This window comes from Chlamydotis macqueenii, chromosome 1, assembly GCF_036417535.1.
Source record: "Chlamydotis macqueenii isolate bChlMac1 chromosome 1, bChlMac1.mat, whole genome shotgun sequence".
Taxonomy (NCBI): Eukaryota; Metazoa; Chordata; class Aves; order Otidiformes; family Otididae; genus Chlamydotis; species Chlamydotis macqueenii.
Window position 1 is genome coordinate 196,321,121 of NC_141556.1, and position 15,295 is coordinate 196,336,415.

The 15,295-nt window shown below is 37.6% G+C and overlaps 1 protein-coding gene across 3 annotated transcripts in view; it reads left to right on the forward strand.

The window, feature by feature from the left end:
- ZDHHC20 (zDHHC palmitoyltransferase 20) overlaps positions 1-15,295 on the forward strand; it is a 47,708-nt gene that overhangs the window by 15,660 nt on the left and 16,753 nt on the right. For all 3 annotated transcript variants that reach the window (XM_086739530.1, XM_086739531.1, XM_086739532.1), the window contains exons 2-7: positions 2,840-2,866; positions 7,319-7,413; positions 11,337-11,457; positions 12,824-12,893; positions 14,117-14,149; positions 14,985-15,105. In XM_086739530.1, coding sequence (XP_086595656.1) covers positions 2,840-2,866; positions 7,319-7,413; positions 11,337-11,457; positions 12,824-12,893; positions 14,117-14,149; positions 14,985-15,105 — 467 coding nt within the window. The remainder of the gene's footprint in view (positions 1-2,839; positions 2,867-7,318; positions 7,414-11,336; positions 11,458-12,823; positions 12,894-14,116; positions 14,150-14,984; positions 15,106-15,295) is intronic.

Below are 15,295 nucleotides of genomic sequence, written 5' to 3' on the forward strand. Positions count from 1 at the left end.
TAAATCATATGCAGTGCTTATTTTGTTCAAAAAAATCAATAAGCAAAAAGGCAGCACTGCTTTTCCCCCCAATGCACCTCCCAGATAAGAAACCGTGTTTTATGAATGTTCAAACCGAAAATTGTATTAATTTAGCAGAAGCTGACAGCAATATCTATGTAGTTAGAAGCAGCAAAGGAGAAAAGCAATAGAGAGCTAAGCTTGTAACTACAGGCCAGGGATGGTAGGACACAATGGTAACATCTTGTTCTGTGGGGTTTTTTTCCTGAACCAGAGTTCAAAAGCTGGAATTGATTTTTTTGGTAGTATAAAGCTGCTTCTTGTATTGTCGGCTAGCAAATACTTAAAGGTCTATTTTATGTAAAGATTAAATATTAACTTATTTAAAGGAGAACTTCACTTTGTAGCATAAAGATCTTATAAAATTGTTGATTTGCCATTTGCTGAGTGAGTTTGGACAAGTAGTAGAATTGCTGCTCATTTAATCTGGCTGACAGTGGGAATGACAACAGCGAAAGGGACAGAAACAGAAACACCTTGCATTAATTTCTGAGGCGGAAGAGAACTGGCCATCTTTTGTTGTTATTTCATTTGAGAGTGGTAAGACAGGATGAAAATTACAAGTGTTTCAGTGTTGGCTTTTAGCTCAAACTGCAGGAGTTTGCAAAACTAAAATTGTTCTGCACAGCCTAATAACTGCGTTCTGACCTAAGGGACCTAGGTAAGAAAGCTGTGAAGCTTTAATTAATTTTTATGAAGTTTATTTAGGGATCCTTTTGATGAAGTCTCACAGGTGATATAATCTTAAGCTTTTTTTTTTTCTGCATGTAAAGATTGTTTATTATTTTGAGTCTTCAAACATCAAATTTGGTTCACAACTTTTTCTTCTTTTACCAAGAACAGAAATGAGGCTACAGATTATGGAGTCAGAATTCCTTACAAAATATTTCTTGTAGTTTTATAGATAACCATGTTCTCCCATCCCATTAGAGGATAATTAAGAACTTTTTTATATTTCTTGTCTCAGGAAAGATATGTTTGTCCAGCTGTGTGTGAACATGTTTACTTAAGACGTATGAGGAGCCAAAGACAAAGCTTAACCTAAAGTACTTTTAGTATGTTTTTGAAGTTGAGCAAACAACCCTACTCGGCAAGCTTGTTTTAATTTTCACCTTTGTAATGATCTTATCTTCTCCTTGTGCTGTTGAAAAAGTTTTAACTGGAGAAATAACACATTATTAAAATTTCAAGCAAAAACACTCATAGGATTTGCTTTTAAAATAATATGACTTCTGTAGCATGCAGTGAAGTAGTACTGACTCTGTATCATGACACAACTGGACCTGTTAATGTGTTTGCATGCATACTTTGCATGTAATTTTGTGCTTCAGGTCTGTTTCTCTGTATGGATTGTGTCCCTGTTTCAGATAGAAACACAGGAGGAGGATGTGCAAGTATGCATAACTAATGTGAAGTTAACCTGTTCATTAGGATTGGCCTCCTTTACTTTGAAGCCAGCCTTTTTCTATTCTAAATGGTAATTTCTTTCTTCTTTAAGTGGGAGGAACCGGAACCTTTTCTATTAACTTTGTAGAGGCTTCCATGGATAGATAGAGGGTGCCAAGTCGATATTTTAAGGAAGGTGGAGGGGGAGAAAGAGAAAAACAAACCACAAACCCCAAATATATGAACAAAAAGGCATCATCTATACATTGAGATATCACCTCATTATGTCTCTTGTTGGCCATAAAAAGAGGCACAGTTGCATAATATAGTTGCAAACCCTTTTGCTATAGATATGTACAGCTAAGTGAGACACATGCCACTTCTGTGACCAGAGTAACCCTTCAGAAGCCAGTCTGCAATGCTACTGAAACCTCTGCAGATTTAAGACTCTAGCATGCATCAGGAAAAAGATCTTTTGAACTAGCGCATAGACAAGTGACTGTAAAAATGTCAGAGCTGAGGGAGAGGAGACAACGTGGAGTGAGGTGAACTGCAGTAGGCAGGGTGTGCTCTGTTAACCTTCTGCTCATGCTGATGACCAGAAGCTTAAAGTCACTGCATAAGATGAAGAGTCGGGAAAAGGTCCTTTCCTCACCGAATTTCAGGAATTCGGTGTTTAAGGAAGAGATCCAGCAAGGAGAGTGATACAAAAAAAAGCGACCTAATAAGTACAGCGGCTCTCTGTTCAGCATCTTACCTGGACTGATGAATGAAGTGTGAAGGCTTTGGAGAAGCCTGAGGGCAGGCAGTATACAAAGCAGATTTGAACAACAGAAATTGCTATTGGCATAAAAGGAGATGAGGATGTAGGAGAGAAGAAGTGGAGAGGTTTTAACTGTGCCTGAAGAATTCAAGTCAGGGGGAAAAGTCAAAAATAGCATGTCATGTCATGGGAAGAGCAAAGTGGTGGGGAAAACTAAGACAGGGAAGTAGGTTACATGTAACAGTTTCACGGGGACTTCTGTAAGAACTTTTATTTCATTTTCTGCTTTGCAGTGGCATACTTATTGGCATAGTTGTTGGCATGCCTCAGAAAACTTTGCTAGGTGACTATCTGAAGGGGGGAGCATGCATAAATTATGATCTAACTAGCGTCTGTGAAAAGGAGCATGTGCGTAACTGAGTCTCCTCAGCGCTTCTACTGACTCACCAAGCCTCAAGGGTTGGCAGGAGGAATACTAACTCCTATTTTACCCTGGAGGTGGGTAGGAAAGCTCTACTAACACCTGAGATACATTTCGGAACAAGTCAACTGTTTCATATATCCTCACTTCTAGCCAAAGTTTTGATTCAATATGGATTTACTTACCATATATTTTTTTTTCTCTTCCAGTTACTATTTCTTCAACTGCAGAAAAAGGTAATTTTTTTAAAAAAAATTTTTGAATTTTTTGTGAATAGTTTTGTTGCATGCAAGTCTTAATGGACATGGAATTTAAATGTACTTCTTTATGCGTAAGCTCTGTGTACTGAGTAGATTAGTGCTAAGAAACAAGCTACATATTGTGAGGTTGAGTCTGTTTAGCTTCTAGTACCACAAGCTTGGGATGATGACAAGACCTGTGGGTAATGCAACTATGATCTAGGCTTGCAAATATTTCAAAATGGATACCTTCGAAGAACAGAAAAAGGAGAAGAGAGAAGGAACTGCAGCAGATCCACAAATCCATTTTCTCTTTGTTCCTGAGCACACCCTGTGACCTGAAAGACATCTGGAAGAGGAAGAATTGTTATTCTACTACTTGTCGTTTCCAGAACGGCTTACTAAATTCCTCAGAACTCCATTCTTTAGGACTGGTTAGAATTTTAAATTTCCGAGTCAAGTGGTTAAAGCCTTGTTTTGACAAACTTTACTTCATATTGGCTTTGGCAAGTATACGCCACAGTGGGTAGTACTTACTGAGATACAAACTCACCAAAAAAGCTTCAGTATTCTTGCTCTGCCATTTCTTTTAATTGTGAACAAAACCTAGTCTAAAGGATAATTTGATTCCAGAAGGTCAAAATACAGGATTTTTAAATAATTTTTTTTTTTAGAAATACAAATGATTGATGGGATGTTTGTTTGGGAGTTTGTTTCAGCTTATGGGGAGACATGAGTTGTAGAGTAAGCATAGATTTGCATTTTTAGTATCACAGAGGTCTGTCTTCTGACCAGGAGAGCACTGGTAAGAGGCTCTCAGCTCTTAAACATTTTTGCAAAAGAACATAAAATTTGGAGCTAATCTAGCAGTTTTCTTCCTGGTGGAGAACATCCAGGAGAACACTGTGAAAGGAAGGAACCTTGATGGAATCTCTCCTCTTTCATCTTCTAATGAAGAGGTGAAAAAAACTCCAAAATAAACCATAAGCCATTAAGATGAGAGCTGTGTCTTACCTTGAATTTTTACATCATATTGCACAGCTGGGCTTCATCTAGACTTCATAAAATTCTGCAGATTGCTGCTGTGCTTTACTAATGACCTGTACATGAATGAGTATTACTTCCTAGTTTCTTCCAGAAAGGCAAATCCGAATCTCAGCTGAGGAAGCCTGGCAGTCAGTGATGTTGGTGCTACATGGTCAGATCTCTGGCTCTTAATACAAATATGGTGCCTCTCTGACTGAAGCAGGTACTCTTAAAGAAAGAAGAGAAGAAAAATGCTTGATTAATTAATGAGACTGAGAGTATTGTTGGAGCCTGACTGTTGGGCTTTTAATAGCTGTCACCCATGTGCTTTTTGCACCTTCAGTTCTGAAGCATGCCATAGGCATCCTGCATGCATGAATCTCTTTACCATGGAGGTTGATCTTAAAATGAAACGTGAAGTCTTTTTTCACTTGAAATGAAAGCTATCATAAGTTTTATAAAGTTCTTCTAAGCTAACTCGCAGTAGCCAGCAAATAACATCAGAAGAGTCAGAAGACTAAAGTACCAGTGACATTGGTATGTAAATCCATAATGTGCATCCTGGCAAGTATATTTTGCTCCATATTTCAGTGTACTGTGTTCAAATCGGTTTACTCCAGTACTTAATTACAATTTTTGATTAAATTAGTGGCGATTTCTTCACCCTATTAAGGCTAATTGTTTCTTTGTAATTTCATATTCTTGTCTAGATTCATATCCATTAGGGATAGGAGAATAAAGTCAACTCTGAATCTCTCTTAATATACTTGTTATATACTATTACCTCTCTGTAATCCGACTCTGTCTTGGAAGTCGTGCTAAGAATGATTCAGAAAAGGATGTTAAGGGCAAATCTTAGGAGGGCCTAGCATATTTTAGGAAGATGCTAAGAGCATTTCTTAAGACATTGTCCTCCTGAGGGCATAAATTATGGTCTAATACACATCAATGCCTTTAAAGAGAAGTGACTTCACTTGGTCACAGCATGGCACCAAGAATCCTGGATTCGCTTAGCTTAGCCAGGGCTTCCTCATGACTCTGAGTCTGGCTAAACCGGTAGATATTGGGGTTTGAACATTTTGTTGTATTTTCCATCTACCTTGTAATTAGAAGAAAATGAGCTGAATAGAAATTAAGCTGGTTTAAAATTTTACTGGAAAATGATACAAGATGGTTCAGGGAGTAGTCTGCAGAGGAGATACTGCTACCCAAAATGGTGGGTAAATGGACTGCCAAAGTAAAGCCATCAAAAATGGTTTCTTCTCTCCCTCTAATTTCTTGAGGAACAAGGAATCACAGTTGGTATGGTAGCACAGGAGTGGGAAAAGAAGCAAGAATTTATTTCAGTGTGGGACCAGTATGGATTACCAATTGCAGGCTCTTTCTCCTCTAGACTGAGCGGTGCTCGTCACTGGAACAGCTGTGAAAGCCTTGCTGTTCCCTGAGTTGCCCCGGTTTGGCTGCTGAGGACAGGCCCTTGCCTTTTAATGACGGTGACAGATTGCAAGATGTCGGTTATTGCAAAAGTGCAAGGCCATGTTAAGAGCTGCTTCTTTCTAGTAAATACTGGTAGCGCTGGCACAGATCTGTACCCTTGCTGTGGCTGGTCTTGGTGCCTGTTATTCTGTGTGGTTTTGGGGCATTTACAGCCTGTGACATTTACAGCAGACTTTTAGGTTCTGCTGTTTGAAGTATTGTGTATGCACTAAAAATAACCCTTTAAGAGAATTTGAATTCTGGGGGTGATTTTTATGGACAGAATGGAACTGTTTACTGTGTAAGTTACTTCTGCTGTGTCCTGTCCTGCCTTGTATCTCATTTCCTCTTTCCTTCTATTTAACTTCTCTCACTCCCCTTCTCCCCGAAGCTCTGATCCGTGCATCTGATTCCACTCAATTTTGTGTCTCCTTCCTCTTTTCCAAACTGTTTTCTCATACTTTAACTGCTCAACTGCATTATGTTTGGATGTATATAGTATGTTTTTAATAAAAGACAGTTTCTAGTTATACAGTGTCTAGTACAGTGATACGAGTTCTCTCCTATCAGGATGACAATTTTAGGATGGCTTTAGAAAAATATTTTGCTTCTTGCATTTTCAGTAAGCTCCCCAGCTGAAAATTTGCCAAATCTGTCTGTAAGGTTAGAGGAGTCAGAGGCAAAGGTGAAAAGCATAATTCTCTGAAGAAAGTTCAAATACAGTTTGTTTGGGTTTTTTACTGCAACAAGCAATGAAAATCCTGAAGAGGGATAAACTAAGACCACATCTTCTGTGACTGTGCACAAGTATTTTCTGAGCTGTTGGAGGTTCCCAGGGTTTCAAGCCTAGTCTGCCATCCATGAACTATGTCATACGGCTTCTTAAAGGACTCTATGTGCACAGGAAAGCAGGTCAAGTTTCCTTCTGCCTGCAACTGAAGATAATGTAAGTGAAGATAATGTAAATATTTAGTATGAATTCTTTTCTAAGTCTTACTGTTCTGGCACAACTGATCTGTTTCCTCTTGACAAGTGGTAAAAGAAACTATTAGATGAAGCAAGATTGGAAGAAGCTTCCTGAGTCATAAGGTCTGGGTTTCTGGTCTTTAGGGCAACCGTATCACATAGACCCATTCATAAATTGATTGAGCTCCCTATTAAAGCCACCTACGTTTTGTTGCCACTGTGACTGTAATAGCAAGATTCTTCCAGATTATTTTTCTGTGATTTGAAAGAAGATACTCAGACAATTTTTAATTTTTAACTCACAGCTAGCTCTCATCTTGGAGTGCAGTCCTCTCCAAACTCCTGGTTTGGTGTTTTTACTGTCATCGATGACCACAGTGCCTTTTACAATGGCACAGTACTGTGCTGTTTCCATTAGAAGTAGAAACTAAATTGAATTCTGCAGGTCAGTTATCAAATATTTTACTACAGAATGGAATTGTAGCATCTTCTTTATCCAAAAAGGTTAGTCACTTACATGCCACAGGTGAAGCTGTGTTCAGCTCTAGGGGTTTTTTTGTTTGTTTGAATTTTTTTCCTTTCAAAGTCTGTTTTGGAATTGTACAAAAAAAAAAAAGCATATTATTTCCTTGAGGAATAGCAACTATCATATTTGGTGGGTTTGGGGTTTTTTTTTGTTTGTGGTTTGGGTTTTTTTTTTGGGGGGGGTGGGGTTGGTTGGGTTTTTTTTGTTTGTTTTTTGTTTGTTTGTTTGTTTTTGTTGGTTTTTTGGTTTTTGGTTTTGTTTTTTTTTTTCTGGAGTACTCCTAGAGTGCTAAATCTACCCAGGGAAGAAGATTTAATGTAAATGATTTTTATCAGGATTTATCAGGTGATTCATACTTCATACTGTAGTAGTTTAGCCCTCATCAAAGATCAAGGATTTTATTTCTTTTTCTTTTCAGCTATATTCACCAAACTCTTATTTGTATTTTATTGCAGTTGTCTACCTTGTGGTTTTTCATCTGTCATTTGTCATGTTTGTATGGTCCTATTGGAAGACAATTTTCACATCTCCTGCATCCCCCTCTAATGAGGTAAATACCACGTTAGAAAAATGTCAATGCCTTTTTTATAAATAGCTGAACTGTTTTCAGTGATGAAACTTGTTTGCAGTACTGCATGATTCACCTTTCCCTTCTCATTATCTAAAATAGAACAGCATGACAGTGCATCATGAATGAAAATTATCAAGTTATTCTTAAAATACTGTATACTTTGTGTAATGCCATTTCCTTATACAGAATGTGCATTTTATTAATCACAAGTTTGACAGTCATGTACACTGCTTTGCTATTAATTAGCTTGCTTGAAACCTAGAGTTTCTTAAAGTGATAAATACCGTGACAACACTTTTATATTTTTGTTTTAGGCAGTTTTGACCTTTGTTTGGATAAGAAAAAGTAGTAATGCTATGTATACTTATAACCTGGAGTTAGTACTAACTCCTCAGACTAACCACTTAGTAATGTCAAGGTTAAAGTGTAGTGACAATTGAGAAGTAAATACATAAAGGAGCTTTACATAATGGCAAAAGAATGCATGATTACTGTAAGAAATTTTGTTTTGAAAAAGAACAGTATTAATGGTAATAAGCCTGAGATGGATTACCTTGTCTTCTATTTTCTCTAAGGTGTGTGTAAGTAAGGATTAAATAACTGGCACCAAATTTAAAATACTTCCCTTCCTTGGTTTTGTAAAGCTAAACTGTTTGAGGTTTTGGTTGCTCTATGGGGGCTAAGTTTTTACTTTATTTTTGGCAAGGCCGACTTTCGGTGCTAATGTCGACCTTAAACATTTTTTAAAAGAGTTAAAACCATGCTTCTAAGGAAAAACAAACACTGCTCTGTGCTGCTTAATTATGGCTTAGAGATCTGTGTCTTAGAAAGCTGCGGAATATAAAGTGAAAAAAAGCTAAAGACTGTTCTGCTGTTTAGCTAAGCAAAAAGAGTCTAACTGAATTATTAAACCTAAAAATTCAAAGGGACTTGTCTTCAGGGTGGTTTGTTTCGGCTTTATCTGGGATAGTTCTGCAGGAAAATTATGAAGTTGAGGAGGTTAGCTCACTGTAATGTGGCTGGAACCTTGTTATTCTAGGTTTTATAAAGCTGTATAGGATCATAGAATAGTTGGAGTTGGAAGGGACCTTTAAAGGCCATCCAGACCAGCATGCTTGCAAGCACCAGAGGCATCTTCAACTAGATGGGGTTGCTCAGAGCCTCATCCAACCTGGCCTTGAATGTTTCCAGGGATAGGGCATCCACCCCAGGCAACATGTACCAGTGTTACGCCATTCTCATAAAAATTTTTTTCCTTCTATCAAGTCTGAATCTACCTCTCTCTATTTTAATACCATTACCCCTTGTCCTGTCACAATAGGCCCTGCTAAAGAGTTTCTCCCCATCTTTCTTATAAGCCCTGTTTAGGTACTGGAAGGCCGCTATAAGGTCTCCCCAGAGCCTCCTTTTCTCCAGGCTGAACAGCCCTAACTCTCTCAATCAATATGAACTAGAGCTGTTCATAATGCTAATGCCTAGTAACTTTTACTGTTTGTTTGGATTGTTCAATAATAGAAAACTTCTGACAGTACTTATGCTGTTGATACAGTAATAGTGTAGCAAGCTTTTCATATTCAGCGAGTAAAAGGGATGGTTTGGGCATATGGCATGTAATGAATATTTTCTATATGAAGTGTGGGGGTAAATCAAATTTAATACAATTTTCTTCTACTACTAGCTTTAAAAACAAACAGGAAAAAAAAAAGAGAAGAAAAAACACCACCACCACAACAAAAAACCACACACCAAAAAATCCACAAAACCAACCAAATGAAAAAACCCACCGCCACTTTTTCTCTGTCTGGGCAAATCTCTTCTATTCATGTACCAATGAGTAATTTATGGTGGTTTCACTTAAAAACAAAACCTGCCTTGAGATTCTCCCCATTGCATGAGAGTGTAAACATATATATTTTTAGTCATTCAAATTAGCCATCCTTACAAAACAAATAGCATCCTGTGATCTTACTGTTGCACTAAAAAAAGATTCTGCAGCTGCTGTTGTCTTAGTGTAATCCCTGTACTTTTGTCATAATAAAGAACAATCAACATTATACAAGATCCAGAAAGAGGAAGGAAACAAAGGGACTCTTTCTATTTTCAATAAGAACTGCTGGAACCTCATTGGAAATTCTGTTAGCTATGTGATAACAGACAACTTTTTATGTCTTTGAACATATCCTGCCATTGTCCAAAGAGACTGTGTCTTAGTAGTTTCTGAAATCTGAACAGAAATATAGCTCTTCAGAAAACCAAAATCCTATGCAGGATTTTTGAAGTAATATTATGATGTTACTTGGACAAATTGAAGTTTTAGATCTTGTGATTTAGTTCCTTTTCTGTGCAGTAGTGATTTGCCATAGAAATGTCATCTAGAAGTAGTATTTCATGTTTAATGCCATCTCTGCTTGATTGCAGGTCATGGAGACAGGTATTGGGTAACCTAGAAGACTCGCAAGGGCATGATGCTTCATATCTGTCTTAAACTTTTGATATGAGCATCTCCAGTTTTCATATTTGAGTAAATATCTAGCTTAGAGACGGATATTAAAAAATGAGATCAAACTCTTGGTGATGACTGAAATGTTAAACTTTAATTTCACTCTTTGCATAGATTGATCTTAGTTTCTGATTATTTAAAAGGGGATTATGTTTCATATTTCACCTTTGAATGGTGGGTAGGCTTAATAACTGGGATGATACTGTATGTAACAGGAGCCTTAACTAGATTCGGTGAGATATGAGGCAACTTATTTGCATTCTGGGTTAGGAAACAATGCAGAGAAATTGCAGCAGTGTCTTACTGCTTCCTGCTCTCTGTAAGTTGAGTCTTCGTTGTTGCTTGCCAACTGACTGTAATCCAAAAGAGGAAAAAGTACAGGATGAGAGGAAAATCCATGTGAACTAATCAAATACATGTTCTTGGTAGGAAAATCTGGTCATATTAGACCACACTAAGCCAATTTTTGTTCCAGTTGCACACACAGCATTTTCCACTCACTACCATGAATACTTTGTCTATGTGTGCTCATAAAAAGGGCTCTTGTAGTCCATGTGGGAAGCTCAGAGTTTAAAAGTGCTTCGGAACAGAAAAATACCAGAGGAAATAGTGAGCTCGGCTCCAACTCCACAGGGGCTTGTCAGCACACAGGGTTTTGTGGGGCTTAATGGTAAAGCTCACAATTTCAGTGGATTCCAAATTAAGTGTTTCACACGTGAGTAAAAGTTCTCCATGTTCTTCTGGTAAAGCTTTACATTTCAGTGAGGTTTCAACAGCAGTGCCCCTCATGCTTTACTCAGAATTGTAACTCTCAGAACAGTACAAGCTTTGCTGAAGTTGCTTTCAATACAGCTCATGGTTTTTGAGACTAGTGCTGGCCACTCTCAAGTAAAAATTCCAGTTAAATTCTTTCAACTCCTGTGCTCAAGCCATGAAGCCCCTCCTCCTCTTCCCCCACTCCCCCAGCTTGTACTTCTCTCTAAGTCAGAGAGAGGAAGTAGGATAAAAGAAATTTAGTGCTCTTTAGCAGACTGTTGCACCTTCCTCTTGTTTGCCGATCAGTTAAATTTATGCTTAGCAGGAATTAATGGAAAGGTTGCACCTTCTTAAAACTCCCCTGAGTCTCTGCCTTCCTTTTTGTTGAAGGGAAAATGCTATAGATAATGGAACAGAGATAAAGATTATTTTCTTTAAAATATGCCCAGAGCCATCATGTTTGTATTATATCTCCTGTAACTCCTGTAGTGTTCTTTTTTCTTTATATGAGGTTTTTGAGGTTGGTGGGTGAGGGTTGTCCAAAGACATAGGATTAAGATATATAGGGTCTTTTCCTTGGAGCTTGACTAGAACACAAAGAATAATTTATCTCTTCCTTTCATTCCATTTTCTCTCTCCCTCCTAGTTCTGTTTGTCAAAAGCTGATAAAGAACAATATGAAAAAGAAGAGAGACCAGAATCCCAGCAGGAGATTTTGAGAAGAGCTGCTAAAGACTTGCCTATCTATACGACAACAGCTTCGAGAGGTAACATAAAATAATTCTGTGCTTCTGAAGCTGCTAGTTTAATTCAGTTAAATTCATTTCATGTCACTGAATGAACAATCTATTAAGCACATATTGCAAAGACTGTGACCTTATTTGTTATTTGTTTGGGCTGGGTTTTTTTTTTTCCACGAAAAGAAACTGAAGTCCTTTGTCTGGAGATATCAATGCATAGCCAGTATTTGGAATTTAAAAAAAAATCCTCTTCTAGCAAGCAGATGGATGGCAACATTTATCTCTAGTTATGGCTATAAAAAAATAAACACAGCAAAGAAATATAGCTAATACAGCTAGAAATAGAGGAAAAATAAACATTTTACTCAATTTTATAGTCATTTGTATCCCCCTTTAAACTTCTTTTTCTGAGCTGTATCAGTTCAGCAGGAGGAGAAACATTGTACTAGAATTTAAGAACGGATAAATGTTGTTTTATTCCCATCTGTAATTCAGTACAAAGCTAGTTATGGGTTATTTCTGTATTTGCCTTTAATACTTATATGCATTTTTATTCCAACTTACTTATGAATGCTCTGTGAAACTGCTGTCTTATACATATGCATATTCTTAAAAAAACCTGACTTTTATATGTATATATATCTGTTTCTCTTACTTGAAACTAGCAAACTAGCAACCTTGTAGAGTTTTCCAAAAACATAAACTACTCAGAATAACTGTTACCAAAGTTTACTGTGGCTTTCCAAACAAAAACTAAGGACACCTGGCTTTTCTGTATACAAGCCTGCCTTTAAGGGAATCCCAGTCTTAAGTTCCTGGTGTGGTCTGGGAGGCTCTTGCCAGCTCTTAGCAGTTCTGCTTAGCTGTAGGTGTTGGCTTTCCTCCTCCTTTGAAACTGACTGTGCTGATGTCTTATTTCTATTGAGAAGAGCCTGAAGGCTTGTTTAAAAATATCCAGGAAAGATGAGGAAGAGCTAATTTACTGAACGGTCTGCTTGATCACCATTTGCTGAAGAGGATAGCTAATGCAGAAAGTTGGCTTGCTGAAAGAACATAGTTTCACAATGGGGTGCCTGAATACCCTGTCCAGAAGTGAAAAAAAAGCAAGTGATAGGGAATCAGTGCCAGAGGATGAAGGATAGGAAGACTGGGTAGCCAAAGAGTAAATGGAGGTGGACTCAGTGCAGCAGTAGTAGATGAAAGTGTTTTAAATACCTTCATAGGTTACATTTCTTAAAAAAACTCAAAGGTACATATCTTATGAGAGTAGGCCTGTGAGAACAGGTATGGCAGGGGAGGGCAGGAAGCTCTTTAAGATTCAGTTCATGTTAAGGGGAAAAACCTTTGTAAAATTAAGAGTTCTAATGACCTGATCCTTGCCACTTGAATGCAGCAATCAGATACTGCGATCGATGCCAGCTAATCAAACCTGACCGCTGCCACCACTGTTCTGCATGTGACGTGTAAGTTACTAAATCGGAAATGATGGATTTTTCTCTCTCCTGCAATCATCGCTTTAACGTGTTCATGTCTTCAGTGTGTCACCCCTTGCATAACAGCAGGTTTTACTATTTGTTCCTCTTTCAAACCCTCAGTACCTGGATTTCCTGAAAGAGCAAAGTTCCTCCTGTTGGTGCAATATTATTATTGCAGCCCCATTGTCCAAAGTGGCAAAACTTTTTAGGAAAGCTGCTTTGTAGCTTTGTAAAATAGTGCTTATATTAACAAAAAAATAAAATAAAATCAGCAATTGAAAGTAAGGAAAGGCAAGTCTGAGATACCAGCACCAGCAAATGCTTATTATAGAACTCTTCTATTGTATCTTGCTTCTGCGGCCTTGAAACATATATGTGCTACTAATAATGCTAAAAATCTTTATCTCAAAGATTGACGGTGCAATTACATGCCTTAACCATTTCAAAGGCATCACTGCTATTCCCTAGCCTCATTCTGAATCATCAGAGAAGTATGTAAGGGCACTGAAGACTGAGGCTACAACTGAGACTTCAGTAGGCTGAGCTTGAGGAAATATAGTTATCTAAAGAACCTAATACACATCTGGCTGAAATCAAATTTATTAGCAAATGCAGTGAATGTCTGTGTGCCTGAAATGTCTAGTATCTGTCCTTATACTAAAACTGGATGAAAATGGCATGTGGACTATTCAAATTACTCACTGTGCTGCTCTTTTCCTCAATTAGCTTTAAAAAACAAACAAGCAAGCAGCAAACAAAAAAAAAGGTGGCAAAAATAGCCCTAAGGTATAGGGCTATTAGCTGAATATAGGGCTTAGTAGAAGTGAATGCTGGGCTAACATACCTTATCCACACAACTCTGAAGGGTGGTTTGGATTTGTTTTCTCTCAGTGTGCACGTAAAACTAGTGTGGCTTAATGAACTATTACATGGTGTTGCTCAGTAATGCTCTCCTTGTTAATTTAAAAGACTCTCTTCATAACTCTTTTGAATCTCACTTGGTCCTTTTGGGTGAAAGGATGGCTGCTATAATACAGAGAATTGGCATGATTGAGAAATACTTGAAAAGATATGATGAGGCAAAATACGTGTTAAAAAAAAAAAAAAAAACACACAAGACAAAACAACCCCTGAACCTGTAGAAACTAAAAATATGTATCTAGAAAAAAAATGTATTTTTTTACTTGAACTTACTGGAAATTCTCTTTCAGATGTGTACTAAAAATGGACCACCACTGTCCATGGTAAGTTTATTAAAAACAAAAATCAGTAGAATAATGTTGAATTAGATCTTACATGATGGATTAGATGCTACTTCAAAAATGCAACTTTGAAGTAAAACTTGATTTTCACAGAACTTCTTGAGACTTTAATATGTGAAAATAAATCTTGTTCCTAATGTGTGTTGCAGTGTAGAGTTGTAGGCCCTGTAGCCCAAATCATGCAGTTTCTTCTTATACAGAGAAACCCTGGCGTTAATGAGACCTATGAGAAATGGCATTTCTTTCTTTTGCTTAGTTTGGTATTGTTACCAGGAGAGGTGATACCCACTATACTGTGAAAATCAGTTCTCCACTCTAGATGATACGTAAGACCCCACTCAGTTACTCTTCTGCAGTTTGTATAATTCACAGCAAAAATATTAATCTGCTGTCACTAAAAAAGTACTGTGATCAGTGATTGACTTAAAGGTGGTTTTGTAACCAAAGCAACATCCACTGAAATTGATGGAGAGGCTCATATTCTCTTTCACGAAGACTGCAGTTAGTTCATAGCGTGTGAGATGCTTCCTATACAGGCTGTATGTATCATGTGCTTTGCCAGCTCGTGTCCTGTCCTGTAGAACTAGGAGGGGAGCAAAATTTATGTGAGGGCCCCAGATCATTTGGCTTGAAAAAGAGACTTCATTCAAAATGGTACCTTCAAATGCTTCTGAAACACCAGTGCCAGACTGTTTTGGACATACCACTGACTTCATACACATAATGCTCTGCAAAAGCTGAATGTATTGGTTTTGTTTTTATTTATTTTTTTTTTTTTTATATCATAGTAACCTCCTTCTCTTTCCCCTCCTTCTAGGGTGAATAATTGTGTGGGATTTTCTAACTACAAATTCTTCCTCCTGTTTTTAATGTATTCTTTACTGTACTGTCTGTTTGTTGCCGCTACAGTCTTGCAGTACTTCATAAAGTTTTGGACAGTAAGTTCTAAGGCTTTTTTTGTTGTTGTTGTTCATTTGTTTAATCTTGCATGTGTTATTGGAAGCTGCATCAGCATGTTGTCACTCACCATTTACTCTGTTCCATAGTTCATTACCGTTAACAGCACCAAGCGAAGTGACTGAAGCAGGAGAACCTTCCGAATATGAATGAATTAAATGTATTACACTG